Source organism: Oryctolagus cuniculus, chromosome 15, assembly GCF_051225735.1.
Source record: "Oryctolagus cuniculus isolate XC-2025 breed Fujian yellow rabbit chromosome 15, ASM5122573v1, whole genome shotgun sequence".
Classification (NCBI taxonomy): Eukaryota; Metazoa; Chordata; class Mammalia; order Lagomorpha; family Leporidae; genus Oryctolagus; species Oryctolagus cuniculus.
In genome coordinates this window covers 69683368-69704870 of record NC_142881.1, presented here as the reverse complement: position 1 = coordinate 69704870, position 21503 = coordinate 69683368, and the positions used below count along the sequence as shown (strand labels likewise).

The following is a 21503-nucleotide window of genomic DNA, read 5'->3' as shown; positions in this document are numbered from 1 at the left end:
CCACAGAGCTGAGTAGCATTCACACCCAGACTGCTCCAAAACCCATGCTCACAATTCCTTTTCTTCTCAATTAAACAGCTCAATAATTCTCAGAAAAATTATGGGAAATTGGAGCCGATGGAAGTTCTCTGCTGCTCATCCCCCGTGGGACAGGAGTGTGGAATGAGATCAAAGACGGGAGGGTGCCTAAGCTCCCAGCAAGGACACATCAAGGTCACTCAATACTTCCACCTGCAAGTCGCTCAGGGGAGACGGACAGCTCACTTGAGTCATTAGCGTGTTCTCCCCAGGACTTCCTTTAAACCTGCTGGGAAAGAGCAGGGGGCAGCTGATGGCTTCAGGTCAGATTCGCACAACGTGGCTTAATTCTGGCGCCCTCCAGCCAGGTGGCATTGGTCAGGTTACTCGCTCCTTCTCAGCCTTGGTTTTCTCATCTGGGAAATGCAGTGGACACGGTGCCTGGGCTCATCACAAGACCCATGCGTTTGCTGTATCATGGCTGTAAGCGGCTAAAAATCAGATTTTCTTCCTAAGGCAGGTGCCCTTACAGGCCTGCGCTGGCCCTATCCATGTAAACAGGCAACACTGATGAACCGCACCATCCTTAATTCCTGTCTGGGAATTTCTAAGGCTGTGGCTAGCAATGCCAGCTGAAAAAAAGTCCCATAACCAACTCGTCCACTTCCTGCCAAGCCCCCGCTCCATTTCACTCTCACGCCCTCCAATCCCTTGAAATCCCTCCTCTGGGGGCGAGAATGCTAAGCTGCATCTTAAAACCAAAGCTCGGGCTTCCTTAATCCTCTTACCTGGCTCTCTCTCTGCAGAATTAATTGTCGCCGATGGCTTTATTAAGTTCATGGCATTCGGGGCACCCCGGGGCAGTGGCGGGGGAGCCATTTGGGCAGGACCTCTGTCCCGGGTGCAACTTCTGAGAGGCAGCCCTGTGCCTGCCTGGGGACGACCCCAGGCCTCTGTATCTGCAGAGAGGCTGTCTCAGAGCTTTCGGGGACACCCTGGCAACTGTGCAGAGCCAGGCCCGCCATGGCCAAAGCTCTGGCCCCACCGCGGCCCTCACTGAGTCCACCTGTCCACCTCCCAGGGCCTCTGTATCTTTCTAAAAATGGGACTGAGGCTGCTGGCGTTGGGGGGGGGGACTCATGGGGCTGGCGATGGGAGGCGGGTGCAGGGCTGTCCCATGTGACACTCGCTACTTTCCAACCACACGAGCCCGGCCTGTGTGTGTTACACTTGCACAACAGTCTGCCCCGTGCTTGGTGTGCCATGAGCCTGGACCCTGGCGCTAACCATGCTGGCCCTAAAAATTCCTGTTTTGGTGCTTGCTTTGGCAGCACACAGGCTAAAAATTCCTGCTGCTTCTTTTTTTTTTCTTTTTAACTTTCAGAGGAATTCTTACTCCCACGACCTCGTCTTTCCTCCTGTAGCCCTGGAATGGTGTAGATGCCCCAGATGGTGGAAGAAACTGATGCTGGGCAGGACACAGCCTCCTCCTCCGGGCTCCCGGAGCCTCCAGGGGGACTGACCTGGGCAGGACCAGGTCCCAGGTGCCCACAGCAGGGAACGTGCTCAAGGGCGACACTTGGCGCTGACCACGGCCCCGCCCCACCTCATTTCCTCTACAGTAGCCAATGCTGGTTTTTTTTTTTTTTTTTTTTTTTATTTTGCTTCTCTGACACAAGCAATTGCAAACTCTCCACCCCCAAAGATTTATTTATTTTGGAAGAGTTACAGAGACTGAGGGAGAGACACACACACACACGAGAGAGAGAGAGAGAGAGAGAGAGAGAGAGAGAGAGAGAGGTCTTCCACCCTGTGGTTTAGTCCCCAGATGGCCAGTGCTGGGCCGTGCTGGGCCAGGCTGAAGCCAAGAGTCTGGAACTCCATCCAGGTTGCCCTCGTGGGTGGCAGGGGCCCAAGCACTGGGGCCATCTTCCACTGCTTTTCCCAGGTCATTACAGGAAGCTGGGTTGGCATTGGGGCAGACAGGACTCGAACCAGTGCCCATCTAGGATGCTGGCATAACAGGCAGTGGCTTAACTCGCTACACCACATGTCCCCAGTCCTGGGATGCTGCAACTTCCAAGAGGAGAGGCTCCGTTTGGTGTGTACTGGTCTTTGACCCTTCTCTGAAGGCCCTCAGAGATGCCCTTCTAATGGGCAGAGAACAGGATCAGGCCCCAGCCACTGAGCAGGCACCTGCAGCTCCACACCGAGACGGGGCAGGCTCCCGTTTTGATTTTGCCGGTTTCTGAACGCGGCAGGGGAGACTGGTCTGCCAGTTATGGGAGCGATACAATTTCCTTTGAAAATTCCCCTATGGAAGCTAAGCGGGTAAAGATACCAGAATTCCACTCATCAGCTAAGCAGGTGCGCAGGACAGCGGGGAGGGGAGGGCGGGGTGGCAAGGCCTGGTTGCCGCAAGTGCAGTGGGGGCCTCCTCACACACCTTTGCCCACAGAGTACACCCGAATGCCTGCACATCCTCTGCCTGTGTGTAGGGCCACGTCCGAAGCTGGAGGGTTTGTCCACTCTGATCGTGCGCCCACCCACGGAGCTCTCAACCAACAAAGGCCAGGGGAGGGGGTGCTTAACGGGTGCCCTCCAGGAAGCCGAGAGGACACATTCCACTGGGTCCCACGTGCCCACAGCAGGGAACGTGCTCAACTGGCACCCTCGGCGTGGACCGCTGCCCTTCCCCCTCTCATTTCCACCACTTCTCTGTCCCACACAGGTGACTAGTACCAGCACCGCCCCTGCAGGCTTTGCGTCATGGAGCTCTGAATTCAGACACACACCAGCAGCCTGGCCGCCCCTACAGCGGCCCCTGTCCCCACCAGGAAGCTACAGCAGGGGGCTCTGAGGCCCCAGTCAGAGAAGCTGGCCCACTTTGGGAGGCTTCTAAGCTGCCTACTAAGGTCTTAGCCGGCAAGCCCCCTCCCCGCCGTGGGCTGGTGGCTTCTGCTCTGTGCGCTATCTCATTTTGCACAGGCCTGGAATGCAGATACCATTGGGCTGGGCCTCAGGCTTCAGTGTCCTTGAACTCCTTGGCTTTTTTTTTTTTTTTGGTGGGGGAGGGGTGCAAAGAGGACAGCGCTGAGCTAATCCTGGGGCGGAGAGGGAGATAGGAAGAGTGGCCTCCGAACAAGCAGAGGCCTGTTGCTGGAGCAGGCCGCGCCAGAGAAACTGCTGAGCCAGCCAGGAGACAGGCGCGAGCCTCCCTCCACCCCTGCCAGCCCCAAGCAAGCTTGGAAGAAACCCACAGTGACTGCGGCTGCTTCTGCTTGAAAGCAGAAGACAGGGCCCCCGCAGAAAGTGTGGGAAACAATGCAAGGTGTCCCAGCCGCACCCCGTCAGGGTACTGCCTCCTGTTTGCTGTGCCTCCAACAGACAGGTTCTGTTTCTGCCCCCGGCTGAGCCCGCACGGAACACACCACTCTGCCACCCTTCTGTGATGCTACCACTGTGTCCCAAGCATTTCCACGCAGTCCTACATCTCTGCAGACCTTGTCTGTAAGGATAGACTCAGCCCCTGTGCCCTGAGCCTGGAAGATGTTTCCACATCTGCCCTCTCTCATTCTTGGCTGGGCACTGCCCCTCCCCACTGTCCAGGCTGGCACCCCAGGGACCGGCCAGCCACCCCTCCTCCAACCCCCGGGCCTGGGAACAGTGCTGTGGCCACAAACCCCATCACGTGGGCCCCTGCCATTGAGAGGTCACCCCAGGTCTCCTCCCTCAGGGCCACTGCTCCACAACGGGCCCCCATGAGGCCACTCAGAAAAGCAGTGGGCTCCAATCTGCACCCCCGGAAGCCAGTCCTGCTGCCAGCATGAAGCCACGGGGGTCTGTCCCTCCCCCAGCAGAGCGTCTCCGGGCATGCTGGTAAGAGCCCCAGCGGCCTGTCCCACAGCTGTGAGTGGGCAGGAGGTAGCTGCACAGACAGGTTTCGTCCACTACACAGATCTGACCTCCAGCCGGCTCCCAGAGGCCCGGTGCTGAAATCCAGGGCCCTTAGCTGGGGGACCTGACCTGCAGCGGAGACAGCCGAGCTGGAAGGAGAAGCCAAGTCCTGCCCCCACATCTGAGCTCAGCAGAGCTGGGGTGTGGGGGCGGGGCGGCATCCAGGAGGAAGTCTCTCCTGGCCTTGGAAAGGTGCCCCAGCCTGCCAGGCAGCCTGGCATTTCAAGGGCAAGGGCCCGCCCGCCTGCTGTCTCTGGGGAAGCCAGCAGCCGGTAACAAATCCCCTGCAATTGGCACCCACCAATCCCGCCTGCTCACTGGGCAGCCGTGAGCCGTTTTTCACGCAGAGCTGCACACAGCTTTGTCTCAGAGAGACAGCTCTGGCAGGGTGTCCCTGAGTGAGGCCATTTGTCCTCCCGTGACGGGAAGGCGGAGGCACAGAGGGGTGGGAGGGAGGCATGAAGGTGGAGACAGGAGCCAGGCTGGGGAGAGGCCAGCAAGGTCCTCACCGCCGTGGGGGGTCTGAAGCCCCCCCCACGCGGCCAGGTGGCAACAGGACTCGCTCTCAGAGACAAAGGGAAAAGGTAGCTTAGGGCCTCCCGCCTCTGGCCTGAGCAGCCCAGGGTAGAAGCAGGGGAACGGACCTGGCCAGCCTCTGATCCCTCTGACTGACCCCAGCAGTGCCCAGGGGTCAAGGTCTGCCACTCAACTTGCTGCAGAAGCCCCTGGGACTGAGAGCTCCAGTGAGGGACCCGGCCTCTCCTAAACCCCTCCTCTGTGGACAGCAGGGAGGGGGCGGGCAGGGACACTCTGGGGCGGCTGGGGGGCCAGAACAGCCGCCCGTCAGCTGCCGACACCCTGGGGGGAATGCAGCCTGAGGGCTCAGGCTGCTGTGCTGGGATGGGAGGGTATCCTTGGGGCAGAGGTCAGAACCACACAAGCCCACAGACCCCAGCTGCTTTCCAACTGCGGGGGATGTGGTGATGTAAGACAAGAGGGAGGGGGAAGGAGGGCACTGGGAACCCAGCATCCGCCCCGGGGGAAGCTGACTTGACCTGGCTGGTGGTAGGGCTGTGGGTCCAAGGCTCCTACTGAAAGCAAACCAGGCATTTGATGTGACAGCGCCATCTCCCCCACAGCAAATGTGAGCAATTAATATGCATTTTAAATAACCACAGACTTCTGGGGCCACCTCCACCGCCCAGGTGCCAGGTCCCATGTGAGGACCCTCACCCTCCGCTTGCCTTGAGGAAGACTGGCCTCCTCCTCCGTGGTTTCGGAGGGTTTGCCTCTTCCAGCCCTGCCCGGTCCCTGAGTTCTGGGCTTCCTTCTGCTGGCTCCTCCCTCAGGACACCCCAGAGGCCTCTCATACCTTCTGGCGGCTCTACATTTTGATTTTGCCAACAGCACTCTGTCAGAGCCCAGAGCCACCAGTGACCCACCTTGGGGAGACAGGAAGGCAGTGGGCACCCTAGGCTTCTCCCTTAGCTCTGCTCCTGGAGGGCTCCCCACAGATGGCAGCGTCCCCACCTCTCCAAGACCACTGTTTTATCCTGCCGCTGGCTGCTCACAGGGTTCAGCTGAGGCCATACAGATCTGTGCACGCAGGGGACAGTAGCCGAGGCATCCAAAGGGCCTTCGGGACCGGGACACGAAGACTGCCTGGTGTTGGGCGCCCACGCAGCCGGCGCGCGTGGGAGCGCAGTGAAAAGGGGCGGACATCTCGGCGCTGGCTGCCAAGCCATTGGGGGCTAGCACGGTGGCGGGGCTGACCATCAGGGGAGGCCCCCGGGTGTGGGCTGGGCTGGTGACCTTCTGCAGGGGGCGGGGAGGCCGCGGCAAGGCTCCCGGGAGCCTCCCGCAGAGGAGCTGGCCGGCGTGCGCGCGGCGGCGCGTGCTCCCGTGCGCTTGCGTGTGCGCGCACAGAGGCTAAAGGCTGCGCCAGAACAAAGAGCTGGGGGCTGGGTATCGGAGGGGCGCACGTGGAGGCGCCTGCCTGGGCGGCTGCGGCAGCGTCTCGGCTGCGCTCCCGCTCCTGCGCGCTCCCCGCTCCTGCCTCCCGCACACGCGGCCGCACAGCCCGCGCGGCTCTGCCCGGCCGGCTCCTGAGCCGCGTGCGTGCCCAACCCGGCCCGCCGCCAGCGCGCCTGACAAAGCACCTCTCCCCTACTCGCCACCGGCATGAGCTCATCCTGCCCGCCCGCCCGCCCGCCGCCTGCGCCTGCCCGGCCTGGCCTCCGCACTGGAGAGGGAAAGGGACGGGAGGAGGTGTGGGGGCGGGGCACACACACACACACAAACACACACACAGCCGTGTACACACACACACCCGCGCCTCCGCCACACACAGACACGCACAGTACAACCTGCACACTCAGCCAAACACCCCACACAGACATGCACACCACACACATAACCGGGCACACCCCCCTCACACTACCCAGCATGCACACCACACACAGCCACGCGCTCCCCCAGCCACACCCCCCAACACAGAAACACAAACCAGTGCACAGCGCTCAGACGGGTCCCACACCCAGCCATGCACACCCTGCTACAGCTGCACACCCCATACAGCCACAGTCACACGTACAGACACGTGTAGACACATGCAAGTACACAGTTAAAACCTGCACACACAGGCACATGCACACAGATACCACACACAGCCCCATCTCTCTCTCTCACACACACACACATACACACACACACATACGGGGATGCACAGCACATGCACTGCACGCAGCCACGGGTACCAGGCACGTGTGTACACACACACCACATACACAGCCATGGGGAGAAAGGGTGAGACAGAGAGAAACCCAGAAAGACAGAGGAAGCAAGAGATGGACAAGGGCAGTGGGAAGGGATGGATGGAGAGAGACGGACACTAAGGACCCTCTCAGCAAGGAGGAGGCACTGCACCAGCAAGTCAGAGAGCCTTGGCCCAGGTAGGCAGAGAGCGCCAGGTGGGGGGCGAGGCCTCAGCCCACTGCACTTGTGCAGAGCGGCTGAGCGCTTCACCTGCAGATGCCTGGCTGAGCGGGGCCATGGGCTGGGCGTTGCCTGCCCGGTGACCGCTAAGACGCATGCACACCTGTGGCCAGGCGTCCAGGTTTCTGCTGGTTCCACGCCATCCACACAGAGGGGCTGGCGCCCTGTGCGTCCATGCTCAGTGCATCCCTGCCTCCCCACCTCATGTGGCCCTCAGGGCGACTGGAGCTTCCCCCCCTAACCCCCGTCAGACTGACACCTGCCCTTCCAGAAGATGGCCAGGCAGGGAGGGGCCTACGACCCGGAGCCCTGAGCCCATCCTTCTTGGGGAGCAGCTGTTGCTGCCAACAGGGGTTTGATTCCTAAGAAGGGAATCCATGTGATGCCCAACCCACTGTACTGCTGTACCTCAGTATTCTCAGCTGCAGAATGGGAATACTGAGAACTCATCACCCTGTCATTTAATGGCAGCACGCATGCGAGAGGGCTCTGTAGAGAGCTGTGCACCACTGGCCGTGTGGACAGGGAGAACGAATCGTTTGGATCAGGAGAAGCAGTAATGCTGAGATGGCGCTCAGAGGAGCCCCAGGCCCTGCCTGGGCACAGTGAAGGGCTCTCCCACAGGGGCTCCTGGTGCCCTGGGCAGGAGAACAGGGCCCCCCACAACACCCGCTCTGCAGCCAGCGGGGCTGGGGTAGGCAGAGGCTGGGCTTGGAATCAGGAGGCCAGAGTTCAACTTGCTGCATGGCCCAGGCAAGTCTCAGGACCCCGTGAGCATCAGCTTCCTCATCTATGACGGAATACCCGATGTCTCACCACACTGGGCACCGCGACAGAACACAGACCCCTGGCAGCATACGCCGGCCGGCCAGGCACGGGCTGCAGAGGCCCCTGAGTGGGGGCCGCACAGGCGGCTGAGCCGCTCCTCCAGCGGGGAGCCACTGGGCTGCTGCAAGGTCCCTCTGGCCTCCTTCTCTCCCTCCGGCTGTGCTTTCTGTCTCTTGGTTCCGCCTCGGAAATGTCCCCATCTCATCACTCCAGTCTAGTCTTCCTGGCCCAGCCACCATCGTCCTCACCCACCCAGACCTCCCTAGGATCTGCCAATTGGCCCCCCGCCCCCACGCTTGCTCCCCGCGCAGCCTGTTCTGCTTTGGTGGACAGAGCAGTCTGCGTACAATGAGAACTTAGCCATGTTCCCGTGACTTTGGGGACAAAGACTGCAAACTTCAGGACTGGCCCCGCGTGGTCAGGGGCTGCTGCCGCTCCAGCCTCACCACGGCCACACGTCCCCCGCCTCTGGGCTCCAGCACCACTGCCTGTCTCAGCTCAGATGACAATCGACCTCCACTTGCAGCCCAGCGTCTGCACAGGCCGCTCCCTTGACCTGCAGAGAAGCGCTGATTCCTTTCCATCACCTCCTCACTCTTGCTCAACCTGCAGATCCCAAGGAGGCCTTCCTCCCCCAGAGCACTCTGCCCAGCCCCCACCCCCACCCCCAAAAACAGCAACACTTCCACGGCGTCCGAGACTTTGCCCAGCACTTCCATCCATGCACAGGTGCACACACCTGTAATCGCCTGATCGGTGCTTTTCTCTATCTCCAGACCAGGGGCCCTGTGCTGGAGCCGGTCACAGGCAGGCCTTACAAGCCGTCTGTAGCCCATCACAGGCCCTCGGCAGCAAAAGCTCTTGGACCCTGGCTCTAGGCTGCAAGTGTCCTGAGCCAGGACCCAGTCTGTTTTGCGCCCCCTGGGAATTGCTTGTAGCCCTGGCAGGTACCCGCTCACAGCACTCAAGAGATATGGGACGCTTTGAAAAGCAGCAGCCGGTAAGCTGTCAATGTTGCGTTAACTTCAGTTATCACTACAACTGCACGCCCCCCTCAGGAATAGAGGTTCGCTGGTAGGTAATTCAGTACCACGGCCATCTCCCAACGTGGGCTGGCCCGGCGGGAGCTCCTGGTCCACAGAACCCTCACAGCCCTTTTTGTAAGTGAAGCTATACACTCATACAAGGGGAGGTGTGCACCCCAGCCAAGAGATCCCGCGGTGAGCAGGTTTACAGAAACGCGTTGTGAGACGCCCTGTCAATGCGTTCACAGAGGATGCTCCCGGATGCAGAACAGGAGCTGATGGGGCAGTGCTGGGACAGCCCCATCGCACACCGCAGGGCCCGGAGCCCACTCCCTGCTCTGCTTCCCATCCAGCTCCCTGCTAATGTACCTGGGAGGCAGCAGAGGATGGCCCGAGAGTCTGGCTTGGGCTTCTGCCACCCACACGTGGGAGACTCGATTGAGCTCCTGGCCCAGCCCTGGCTGCTGTGGCCATTTGGAGAGTGAACCAGTGGATGGAACATTCTCTTTCTGCCTCTCTCCCGCTTACTGCCCCTCCTCTTACTTGCAAATAAATGAATACATAAATAATAAACTGATTGTTAAATTCTGTGAACATGTCTCCTTGGGAAAAAATGGAATAAAAAGCTAAGTTTATTTTGGTGAAAAAAAGTTTTTAACCATATGCATAGTTTTTGTGTGCTGTGCATTGCCATGATTTTTTTTTTTTTTTTTGACAGGCAGAGTTAGACAGTGAGAGAGAGAGACAGAGAAAAAAAGGTCTTCCCTCCATTGGTTCACCCTCTAAATGACTGCCACGGCTGGCGCCCTGCGCCAATCCTAAGCCAGGAGCCAGGTGCTTCTTCCTGGTCTCCCATGCGGGTGCAGGGCCCAGGGACTCAGGCCATCCTCCACTGCCTTCCCAGGCCACAGCAGAGCACCGGACTGGAAGAGGAGCAACCGGGACAGAATCCGGCGCCCCAACTGGGACTAGAACCCGGGGTGCCGGCGCCGCAGGTGGAGGATTAGCCTAATGAGCCACGGCGCTGGCCATGCCATGATGATATTTTATCTTCAAATTTCTGCACCAAAATAAACTCATCAGTGAGTTCCATTTTCCATGAACTCTCTGAAGTAAGCTTGTATTTTAATACACAGGAAATGACTTTTTTTTTTCTCTTCCAATTTCTTTCTCTGACTTAATGAAGAATATCAACACTAAGAAACTGGGCTGGGCCCTCTGTATTTCTGGGGCTTGCCAGCACCCCAGCAAGGTGGGTCTCCTGACTGTGTCTGCCTTCCCAAACAGGTACACCAGGGCACAGAGATGACACCTCAGCAGGTGACCGGGCGGGACTGTCAGGTGTGTGCCGGGCTTAACGCTTGCCCTGCACCTGCTGCCTAAGCAGGTCTATGAGGATGGGGGCAGGTGGAAAACCGTGGTGTCTGGGGCTTCGAACCTCACAGGCAGGATGCTCCTGCGCCTCTGTGGGCCCCGCCAAATGTCGGATCGGGGGCCTCACGCGATGACACAGCTGCTGTTCTCATTCTGTGTTTTATTTTAAATAAAAGCCCCCCCCACCCCTGCCTTGAATGACTGAGCGAACACAGCGGCGCATCCGGGTTAGTTGTCACTGCTGACTCCGGAGCCCCGGCCGGGGCTGCACTCCCAGCTCTGCTGCCTTCCAGCTGTGTGCCCTCGGGAGGTCATCTCAGCTCCCTGGGTCTGCTTCCCCACCTGTGAACTGGGGGTCACTGTGGTGATGGAATGAGACCGCGGGTGCTGCCCTGAGCACAGTGCCTGTTGCTGGGCCTCCAGACAGACTCTCGCGGGCCTGAGGTACCCCCTCCGCGCCAGGAGAGCTCCGCTGTGGGCCCCAGTCTGTCTGGTGGCCCCCGCTACTCCTCCCCGGAGGCTCACGCACACCTGGATGAAGCAAGGCGCCCGCGGGTTTAGAGTCCAGTCCCCGCCCCACCTCTCCAGGACATCCATGGAGTCCCGGACGGACACCTACCAGCAGACTTGGGAGTGAACTTGTCCCGGTTGGCGGCACACACAGCCAGCAGTCTGTAGCCGAGGTCCAGGTCGAACCCTTGCTGGGCGGCCACGCGGCTGACCACCTGGCGGCAAGAGGGGACGAAGGGCAAGGGTGAGTCATGGCCTGCAAAGACTCAGTAGGCGCACATGCCCATTCCACAGGCGGCTGGGCCGAGACAGGTCCCCAGGTTCAGGCAGAGCTGGGGCCCCACTGTGCCTCATTCAACTAGTCACTCAGCAAACAGTGAGAAGCACCTCCTGCGTGCCAGGCCCTGCGGCGCTGGCCTCTTTGTGCTCATGGACCCAAGCCCGAAGCCACAGACCCCGCAGCTTTCTAGGACTCAGACGTGGCACTTTGTAGAAGGTGGCTGGGGACACTGCGCCATCCTCCTTAGGCCAGCACAGACCAGGGTCTCTGCCTGACCACGTGGGGCTCTTCAGTCTACTGCCCCAGTGCACTCCCCATGCCCACCAGCCCTCCCTGACCCCACTGTGGGGTCCCAGCCCTGCCCCTCTCTTGTCAGCCCCTGTACCCATGGAGCTTCAGGCAGGGGTGTGCAGCAGACCACCAAGGCTCCATGCCATGCACCCTGCAGCCCCCCACACCGTGGCCTAGCAGGGGTGGGGAGCCCTCTTTCTGCCAAGGACCACTGGGACATTTATCACACCTTCCACGGGCCACACGGAACGACCCACTTAGACGTCAGCCTGCTGCAGAGTGAGTTTTGAGTCCTGCCTGCGGCTGTCTTGGTAGGGCCACGCCAGTGATTTCAGATAGGGCCCGCGGGCTGCACGTCCCCCGGCCCCCGCCCTCGATGCATGCCCAGCCTGGGGGTTGTCTCAGTGCCAAGGTCGGCCCAGCAGAAAGAGCTTCCGCAGCAGCAGTTGCGTATCTGGAGCCTGAAGGTCGCACCCGCCTCCCTGGGAAGCTCAGAAGACGGGGTGGGAGGGGAGAGGCAGGAGGCTGGGAGGGATGCCAGTCCCCGGGGCGGTGGGCAGCGTGGGGCGCCCCCCGTGGCCCCGCGAGTGGCACTGCCGGCTCATGCCCATCTGGCGTCCCTCCATCCCACCCGCTCCCAGGTGTCCTGTGGCTGCCAGATCGGCTCCCGCCCGCCCGCCTTACTCATTAGCTGCAGCAAAATTAGGTTTCCTTATTAAGAAGGAAGGAGCTAGGAAGATGGCGTCGTTGGCGGAAGCAGCTGGGGCGGCTATGGCTGAGTGGGGAAGGGAGCGCCCAGCTGTGGCGGGCTGGGCCTTCAGGCTGTCAGGGTCCCGGGGGACCACCTGCTCTCTGGGCGCTGCCACAGGCTGTGGCCTGGCCCAGGGGCCCCTGTGAGCATCACTTGCTTTCTGTTTCAGGGGTTGGCTGCAGAGGCTCGGGGGCTACAAGGGTGGGAAAACCACTCCTCCGAGTTCTACTTCCTCACGAAAGCACAGGTCCTGGGAGGCCCAGGAACTGTCGCACGCTGGGCCGTGGCAGCCAGTGCAGCCCCCTTCCCACAACCACCAGTGTCCCTGGGAATGGGGTCCTGGCCACTTCCGCCTCCCTGCAAGGAATGCCCTGCACGGGGCTAATGTGCGAGGCACAGGCTGCGCTCAGGTTAGGACATTTGCTGAGAGTCTGTGCTAAACCCAGGCCCTAGACACAGACAACTGCCCGTTTCCCCAGCCCCTCCCCACAGGGCCCTAAATCTTTCTGGGGTACAGGCAGTCCCTGTCTGGGGCGTCAGGAGGAAGGTTCTGGGCCGGAGGGGCAGCTGCAGCTCGCTCACATGTGGACTCTGGGCCCCGATCTCTGCACCAGGGAGCCGGGAGAGGTTTGCTGGGAGCGGTGTAGCAGTGAGGCCGCTGCTTGTAGGGCAGGCCAGCCTTCACGAGCAGTATGATGGCTGTGCTGGTGCCCAGGCCCCAGGGTTCAGTGCAAGCTATGTGTGCAACCAGCTGCCCACTTTTCAGAGTGGGCCACGACGGTTCCGGGGGAGGAAGCCGAGGAGGACTGCAGAGCAGGGGCTGCCAGTCACAGACCCGGGAGACTGGCTGCAAAGGCTGGGCTCTTTCCACACAGATCAGAAAGGGTTAAGGCCGGGCTGTACAGGGACCCTGAGGCCCTGGGTTCAGGGCAGGAAGGCAAAGGTCCCTGTGCATGGTCAACACTGGCTAAGCCTGTTGCTCTGGTTTTAAAAACAATGCGAGCTAAGTTGAGCAAGAAGGACCTGGTGCTGTGTGCAGGCTGCAAGGGCTCATGGGAGAAGGGGCGGGGAGTGTCTGCTGCCACCGAGTCCCCTGAGCCCCAGGGTTCAGAAGGGTCACTGGCTCCCAGCAACCTCCCTGCACTGACAAGGAAGCCGAGGCCAGAGAAGGGCAAGACCTGGCTCAGGCGCACTCGGCACAGGGGTGGCAGAGCAAGCCAAGCTGGACCCTGCTGCCCTGGTGCAGCTCATGTGCTGTTAGCCCCTGGCTTCCCCGAGCCCAGCCCGAGCCACCCACCCCTCCCCAGCACTTCTTGTAAGGAGCTGTCCGGCAGGCAGCAGTGGGGACAGTGGGCCAGACTGAGCAACCTGTGTTTTGAGAGGCCTGCCCCTCCTCCACCAGGTGACACGAAGACCGCCCCCTCCTCCATAGAGGCCAGAGGTGAGTGGCTGCGACGCTGCTGCCCTCTGCTGGCTGCCCAGGAGGCGCGCTCCCTGAGGCCTTTGCAGCGTTTGGATGTCACACACCCAGACCCCAGGAGCCCTGGGGTGGGGGGCAAGCTGGGCAAGGGGGTTCTGCTCCTGGCCGGGGACTGGACCCCAAGGCCTCTCTGGCTGTGCTCCTTGGAGGCGCTTGAGGGGGCCTGCGGGCGCGTCAGGCCTGTGCGCTGACCCTGCTTCCCACCATGCTGTGCAACAGAGTGTAGCCCACGCAACTCCTCCGGGCCTGAGCTTCCTCTTCTCTTGAGATGCGCCGTGGTTTTGTTTGATGGGTTCTGACTGTCCCCATGTGTCCCCATTCCGTCCCCACACCTGCACCCTCACATCCACTTTGCTACCACACTCAACAAGGCGGCAGCAGGCAGGCTGGGGAGACGGCACTTGTGGTTGCTGCTGCTTTGAAGTCAGAGACCGGGTTCTGTTTCCACTGCTCAGCAGCTGTTCCACCTCACTCAAAGGCCTCAGTTTCCTCAATCTGTAAAATGGGTACAGAAGGCCCTCCTGGCCAGGACGAGAGGCCAGGATCAGGCACCCAGCTGAGGTTCTGTGAGTGAGATGAGAGCCGAGGGCGTGGGGCTGCTACTGGACACGGGAGAGGCTACTGATGGGCAACCGGTGTGTGTGTCCCACACTCATGCTCCAGCTGGCCTTCTGTTCCTGCACCTGCTCCCGCTCAGGGCAGGGAGCAGGAGCAAGACTGGAGAGGCCCGAGTTAGTAGGGGGACACCCCGGAGGTGGCTCAGCCCAGATGCTGGAGGGAGCCAGGGCGTGAGGCCCGAGCAGGGTCAGGAAGGGGCTGGTCCTGAAGAGGAAGAGGTTGTCCAGTGTCAACGCCCCGCCCCTTGGGGAGGGGCCCTGAGGCTCCTCCTTCTGTGTCCTTGGGTCAGCGGGGTGAGGGGAGGTGGGGGGGGCTTCACCATAGCTGCTCCTGTGAGCTGCACCTGAGCTGCTTGGGAGCCGGAGTGGGAAAAACGCGGCCCTTGGCTGCCTGGGGCTACGTGCTGTTCACGTCTGTTCTCAGGATGAGCTGCACGGCCAGGGATTTGGAATGTGCTCCCAAAGGTCACCCGGGGGACTGCAGTGACCTGGAGGCGCAGGCTACCACCTGCAGGGCGAGGGTGAGCGCGTGTTTTGCACACGTGTGTTTTGGCGGGTGGGCGGCGGCCAGCCACTGTGTCCTGCCTGGGTCCCGTGGGCTCTCTGACTGCTCCCATCCTGTCCCTCCTCCTGGGCAGTGCTGGGCAGCAGGACGTGGGGACTGGCAGCAGTGTCCAGGGGCCCCCTGGGAGGAGGGTGTCATTCGAGCCAGCCCAGGACTAGCGGCAGCTTCTGGTTACTCCTCCTTTTGGTTGATATATTTAGGAAGCGGGGCTGGCGACGCCTTCCCTGTCCACCTTGAAGGGTCTTTGTTTTGACCCCGGAGCCTGCCCGAGAAAACACCCTGGAGCATCTTCTGCGACCCCAGCCCCCTCCTGCCCCCGGATCCACCTCGCTTCAAGGGGCACCCAGGTGTCTGCAGCTGTGGCCCCTTCCTGGCTGAGCAGCAGGCTCTGTGTTGGGGGGTGGGGGGTGGGGTTAGAGCCGGCAGCTGAGCCAGGTGTCTGGCACCATGCCTCTGGCCGCACGGTGCGCCCTGCCTGGGAGGCCGTGACCTCGCCTGTGCCGTCAGGTCCCATGGGCTCCTCCCCAGGTCCCCTTCTCCGGGAAGCCCTCCATCATCTCTCGTCTTCCCCTCCAAGGACACAGCCCAGAGCTGTGGCCACTCGGATCAGATCCCATTCCTCCTGCTCAGGACGCGAGGGCTCCTCTTTGCCTTCCGAATCCTGCTCATGCCCCTCGCTTGGCCCGCAGGCCCCGTGGGAGCCCCCTCTCTGCTCCCTGCACACCCTCGCCTGTGCTGCCAGAAACTGGAGACCCTTCCCCATTCCCCAAACAGATCAAGCCCCAGGGCCTTGGCGCTGGCTCTGCCACCACCACAGGAGACAGTGCAGGAGACCTGCACCCCGCCCCCTCTCAGGCCTGCCGTGTGCCCCCCCACTGCTCCTTCCCGTGGGCATCGTCACTCCCCCCGCCCCCCCGCACTGCTAGGGAGAGTGCTCTCTTCTGTTCACCACGCTGCCTCCAGTGCCCGGTGCAGCATGTTTGTTGAAGGAATGGAAGACTGACAGGGCCAAGGAGGACCAGGGACAGGTCCATCCAGGCCGGTGAGGGCTGTGGTCCCTGTCCCAGGCAGGGCCAGCCTCGAGGCAGGGTGCCTGTCTGGCCACATGCCGGTGCAGTCCCCACCTCCACCTGCCACCGTGGCTGCCAGCAGCTGGGGTGAAAGCAAGGACGCCACTGGCAACATCTGTCCCTGCCCATGGGCTTAGCCTGAACCAGGATCCAACAAAGAGGATTAGGGAGGAGGGGGAGGGGAGGGGAGCCCGAGGGCAGAAGGGGGAGGAAGACGGGGAGGGGCAGGAGGCTGCCTGGCCTGGCCTTGTGGCCTGAGCGGAGCCAGCTGGCATCAGCTTCTGCCCCATGGAGGAACCCGGGGAGGGTCATGGCCTTGCCCCCTTCTGGTACCCCTAACAGTCAGGAACGTCCCCTCTGGGGGCAGATGGGCCGTGGCTGGACACCCAGGCCCTTTGCCTCAGCTGTGCTACGTTGGGAAGTCAGCATGAGTCTCTGTTTCCGCCTCAACAAAAGGGGGAAGGTCATAGGACCCACCTCCGAGTGCACTCAGCGAGCCTGTGGCGAATGCAGCAGGGACAGGGCCCTCGCAATGTCAGCCACGCCCCTGAGCGTCTCCTCTGAGCCAGGTCACGGCGCGCTGGGCCCTTCAGTGCCCTGGGACTAAGCTACTGTCCAAGCCCGGCTACGCCTCCTGCTTGGTCAAGCCTGGGAATCGGCGCCTGTCCACCCCCACTCAGGCTCCGTGAGCAGCTCCCTCACGTGTGTCGCGTATGGGCCACGTGGCTGTGGCTGTCCACCAGCCGTGGCTACTTCCACGTGGTTCTGTCGGCTGGCAAGCTCCTTCCTGATAAACCCTGCCGTGAGTGCTGTGCCTGGTCTCTGCCAGCTCCTGTCCTGGCCCCTCATCCGGGTCCCTGGGAGCTGCTGCACGCCAGGGCCTTTGCATGTGCAATCCCGCAGGCCTCGCAGGCTCCGGGGGGGCCCAGCTGCTCAGTGAACCCTTGCATGTGAGCTGACGGCTCCTCGCTTCACTCGCTGCGCCCGCCCCACGGCCCAGGCAGCCGGGGATTCTGATCTCTGTGCTGCCTCCTCCCTGTCCTGGCTTTCCTCAGTCATCTCTTCACAGAGCCGCCGCCTCCACTAAGCAGAGACTCAGGCTTGCTAAAGTCTTTGCTTTCCCAGGACTTAGCGGAGGGGATCAGATCTGATAGATGAGGGATCAGTGCATGTTTATTTGGCTGGCTGGCTGGACATAATACGGGCTCAATGAGTACAGACGGATGACTGGCTTAAAAACAGCTCGCTGAGTGTTGATTGACTGACTGAGTGGATCTCTCTTTTTCATGGGACACCGACCCCCAAAGGGACCCCGGGTATCTGTCATCGAGCATGGGGACGCACGTCTCCCCAGCAGATCCAGGTCCCTGGTGGGGAGTGGGCACATGGTGGGGGTCCTCTCCCCCATCACCCCAGGCCCTGGCAGGCCCCGGGCCCCCACCGTCTGCTGCGGGCGTGCACTCACCGTCAGGCAGCCCATGAGGCTCTGCTCGAAGGGCCGCTGGAAGGCCCGCGGGTCCCCGCACCAGTCCAGCAGCTCTGTGGCGGCATTGTGGAAGTTGGCAGGACTCTGCAGGTGCTGTGGGGAAGGAGGGGAGGCGGCGTGAGGCTCCAGGAAGCAGACACACAGGCCGCTGTGGGTGGGCGGTGCGGGTGGGAGGGGCTGGGAAGGGGAGGAGGATGGGTGGGCCGCGATCAACGCCCTCTCTCCAGCTCCTTCTCATCCACCTGCCCTCTGCACGTCCAGCCGGCCCCTCCCAGGCAGGATGGACAGTAGTGGCCCCACTGCACAGACGGGTAAACCAAGGTCTAGGGAGAGCCAGGGATACAAGACACTCAAGGGGTTCCAGGTGCTGGTGAGGGAGGGACACACCCCATGGGCTTCTACCAGGCAGTATCTCCCTGATCTGGGATAGGCCTGGAGACTCCTTCCTTTCTTATATTCTTTTTTTTTAAAAGACTTATTTTATTTGAAAGGCAGAGTTACAGAGAGACAGCGAGAAGAGGGATATTCTGTCTGCTGGGTCAGTCCCCAGTCGGCCACAAAGCCAGGGCTGGGCCATGCTGAAGCCACGGGTCCAGAACTCCATCGGAGTCTCCCATGTGGGTGCAGGGGCCCAAGTGCTTGTGCTGCTGCCTCCCAGGTGCATCAGCAGGGAGCCGGGTCCGAAGCAGAGCAGCTGGGAATTGACCCGGAGCTCCTGTAGGATGCCGGCATTGCAGGCGGCAGCTTAACCTGCTGCACCACAATGTCGGCCCTTACTCCTTCCTCTCTGATTGTCCCCCACTTCCCCACCCCCGTGAACTCCCATCATCAGGTGTGGCTGCAGAGAGGCAGGGCGGGCAGCGGTGGGGAGGTGGCACAGGGTGGGCAGGGGCGCTCCGGCAGAGTGCCCGGGTACCACCACACTGGTCTGGTGTGTGGGGCTTAGTGAGCCTGTATCCCCAGGCTGCCCTCCATGGGCACTGTCTGCTGGGGCTCAGGGGCCACTGGCATTATTGGGCAGGGTCCCAGCCTGAGCTCAGGCCCCTCCATCTGAATCTACAGGGACTCAACTGTAGGGTCAGAGTACCAGGGCCTCCCAATTCTGCTGCAGGCCCAGGGCCCAGGGCCCAGGGCTGCAGGGTGGGGTGGCTCCCAGGCCCCGCTCCATCTGTCCGCGTCTTCCCAGGCCCTCTGAGCTGGGCACTGTGTCCAGGAGGTGAATGACTTGCCTGGGGCGCAGCACACAGAGTGAGGGGCAGAGTGGGGTCTCCTTGGCCTGGGGGTGACTGACTGTGCGCCCCTCCGTGGAGCCTCTGGAGGGTGTCCATGAGGGCAGCGGGTAGACCAGACATACCGCCCCAGGGATGTGGCACCCTGAGGTCCTGGCACCCTGCTGCTGGGAGACACAGCACAGCTGTGGCTACAGGGGGCAGTGGCTCTGACCCAACCTGCCACAGCCGGCAGGTGTCAGCACTGGGAGGGGTGCAGAGTGTGCTGTGGATCCCCTGTGGGTCCCACTCTGCCTCCACCTCCCACAGTGCCCTCACCTCTGCCAGCCTCAATCAACCTGTCTGTAGAATGGGGATAACAGGGCATGCGTGGCGGTGGGCATCTGCTATTTATTTATTTATTTTTGCGTAGGGTTCCAGGACTAGTGCTTTCATGTAGTTCCTGCACTGATTCATATCCCAGCTGCTCCACTTCCAACCCAGCTCCCTGCTGGTGCCTGGGGAAAGCAGTGGAAGATGGCCCAAGTGCTTGGGCCCTTGCCACCCGCATGGGAGACCCAGATGAAGCTCTTGGCTCCTGGCTCCAGCCTGGTCCAATGCTGGCCAACACAGCCGTAGGGGTTGTGAGTCAGTGGATGAAAGATCTCTCTCTCTCTCTGTAGTTTTGACGTTCAAAATAAATAAATCTTTAAAAACAAAGCAGATGGAAGAAATGAACTGAAACATCCTGCCTCTGTAGCCGTGATGGACAGAAAGCTGACAGAGAGAATGGGGGCATGGCACTGGGGCACGGTCGCAACAAGACAGGGCTCAGTCGGCCCTGGCAAAGCACCTGGGGCATGGGGCGCTCCCACACGGGGCTGCCCTGGACCAAGGCTGTCCCCCAGAGGCCCTCCCGGGAGCACAGCTGCACAGGCGCTCCTTGCACTTGACTTGTGCCAGACGGGGGGGTCTTGTGCATGGAGAGACACACCCTGGGAGAAGGCAGTGGCGGCCTTCACCTCTGCCTCCCCTCCCGGCCTCTACAGCGCCCCCCTCTGCCCCCCGCACAGGCCACGGCGGCATCCGGGCTCCACTGCAGAGCTGTGCAGATCAGCTCATGCCTGCCCAGCAGCCTGCCCCTGCTCACTGCGCTGTTTTTATTTTTGTGATGTCACGCCCAGTTAGCAGGGTCTGTAGCCCTGTGTGTTGCTCTCACGGCAACCAGCCCACAGGTGGCCACTGCACCTGCTCTACACTTGGGGTTCATGAGTGGCCTCTGAGGCCAGTCTTGGGGCCCAGCCTTGTTTCAGCTCCTGGGCACGCCACCTTCTGTCTTTTGCCAGCCTTCTAGGCCCTGTGCCCTCACCCCACGCAGCCGGCAGGGTCCTCAGCTGTGGGTCACAGGACATCAGGCCCTTCCTTGGATGGCTGCCACATGGCTGCTCTGTGGCCTTGGCCAAGCCCCCTGCGCTCTCTGTGGGCCCATGTGCACGCTGAGGTGGCTGAAGTGCAGAGAGGAAGTGACCTGCAGACAGGTGCAAGACAGACCTGGTCCAAACCCTGCCTCAGCCATGGAGCCCACAGCCCTGGGGTCGTTACTGAACTTCACAGCCCTCACCTGCGGGGTGCGGTGGTGACAGGCTGCAGGGCTGCCACACAGTTCAGGAGCGAGACAGGGGAGGAAGCTACAACAGAGCAGGTGCAGGGAGGCTGCTGCTACTGCCCATGCAAGGGCTGCTCTATGGCTTCTTGTTTCTCTCAGGAGCTCCTCGAGGGTTGGAACTGCCTCTCGGGCACTTCTGGAACCCTGTGGACTGGCACAAGGCTGGGACCCCACAGCAAATGGCTGCTGAGCAGGGAGCTGTGTCCAGGATGGCCCATCTGCCGTGGAGGCCAGAAACCTGGCCACTGGCCACAGGGCCCTGGTGGAGCGTGGCGGGGCCATGGCTGGGTGAGGGCAAGAGTGGCCAGGCCTGGGGTGGCCTGGGATGGGGGAAGTTCTGAGAGTCACCCAGAGGCCCCTGGCTTCAGTCCTAACTGGACACTATGTCCTGTCCCCACTAGAAGGCTGCCTGTCCCCACAGTTCCTCGGAAGATTCCGTTTCTATCCAACAGCTGCTGACACTGTTGGGGCAGGAGCACACCAACACCTAGATCAGGGCCCAGCTACCTGAAGTGGTGAGTTCACCTTCTTATCCGTCCCTCTGTGAACCAAACAGGACATCCATTCACCCCCATCTGTCCATCCGTCCACAATGAATCCATCCATCCATCCATCCATCCATGCACAATGAATCCATCCATCCACTTACCCAACAGCTCATTCAGCCATTCACTACTTCATCTGTTACTCACCCATCCAGTCATTCATCTGCCTTTCCACCCGTTCATCCAAAAGTTAATTTATCCATTCACCCAGGCATCATTCACCCATCCATTTACTTATCCATCGTCATCTATATCCATCCACCCCTGCATCCATTCCTTGATGTACCCATCTATCCGTCCATCCCTCCCCCACCCTGGGCTGGGCATTCTGTTGGTCTCTGCCAACTCAGAGGTGAATATGGCACCTCCTTGGCCTGCAGGGAGCCCAGCCTGGTGGGCCCCCTGACATACGCCCACTCAAGGGAGAACAAGATGGGTGAGGTCGCTGGTGCCCGGGGAGCACGTGAGCTCAGGGGAAGCTGTGGAGCAGTTGCCCACATGGAGCCGGCCGGACGCACCCGTGGCCTCGGAGTGGGGCATGCTGTGGGGGGAGCACTGGTTCTCCCAACACCAGCTGTGGGGGTGGGGTGGGGAAGCAGCTGAGCTGGAGCGTCAGGGTGCTGGGTGGGTGTGGGCAGTGCCATCGATGGCCAGAACCAGGGCAGGGTGGGGAGGGAAGACTGGGCCATGGAAGTGCGACGGACCTGGGAGTCCAGGGCTATGAGGCCCTGGTGGGAGCCGCAGCCCCATCAGCCCAAGGCCCACAGCACATGCACACACGCCGGCCTCTCTCTTCTGATCGGGTCACAGGACGCCCGAGAATCCCCGGTCCTCAGCC

The 21503-nt window shown here is 61.4% G+C and overlaps 1 protein-coding gene across 4 annotated transcripts in view; it reads right to left on the bottom strand.

Annotated features, from left to right (window-relative positions):
- ZMIZ1 (zinc finger MIZ-type containing 1) overlaps window positions 1-21503 on the bottom strand; it is a 215081-nt gene that overhangs the window by 77049 nt on the left and 116529 nt on the right. For all 4 annotated transcript variants that reach the window (XM_070057907.2, XM_070057911.2, XM_051831554.3 and 1 more), the window contains 2 exons: window positions 17226-17339; window positions 10816-10921 (listed from right to left, as the gene is read on the bottom strand). In XM_070057907.2, coding sequence (XP_069914008.1) covers window positions 10816-10921; window positions 17226-17339 — 220 coding nt within the window. The remainder of the gene's footprint in view (window positions 1-10815; window positions 10922-17225; window positions 17340-21503) is intronic.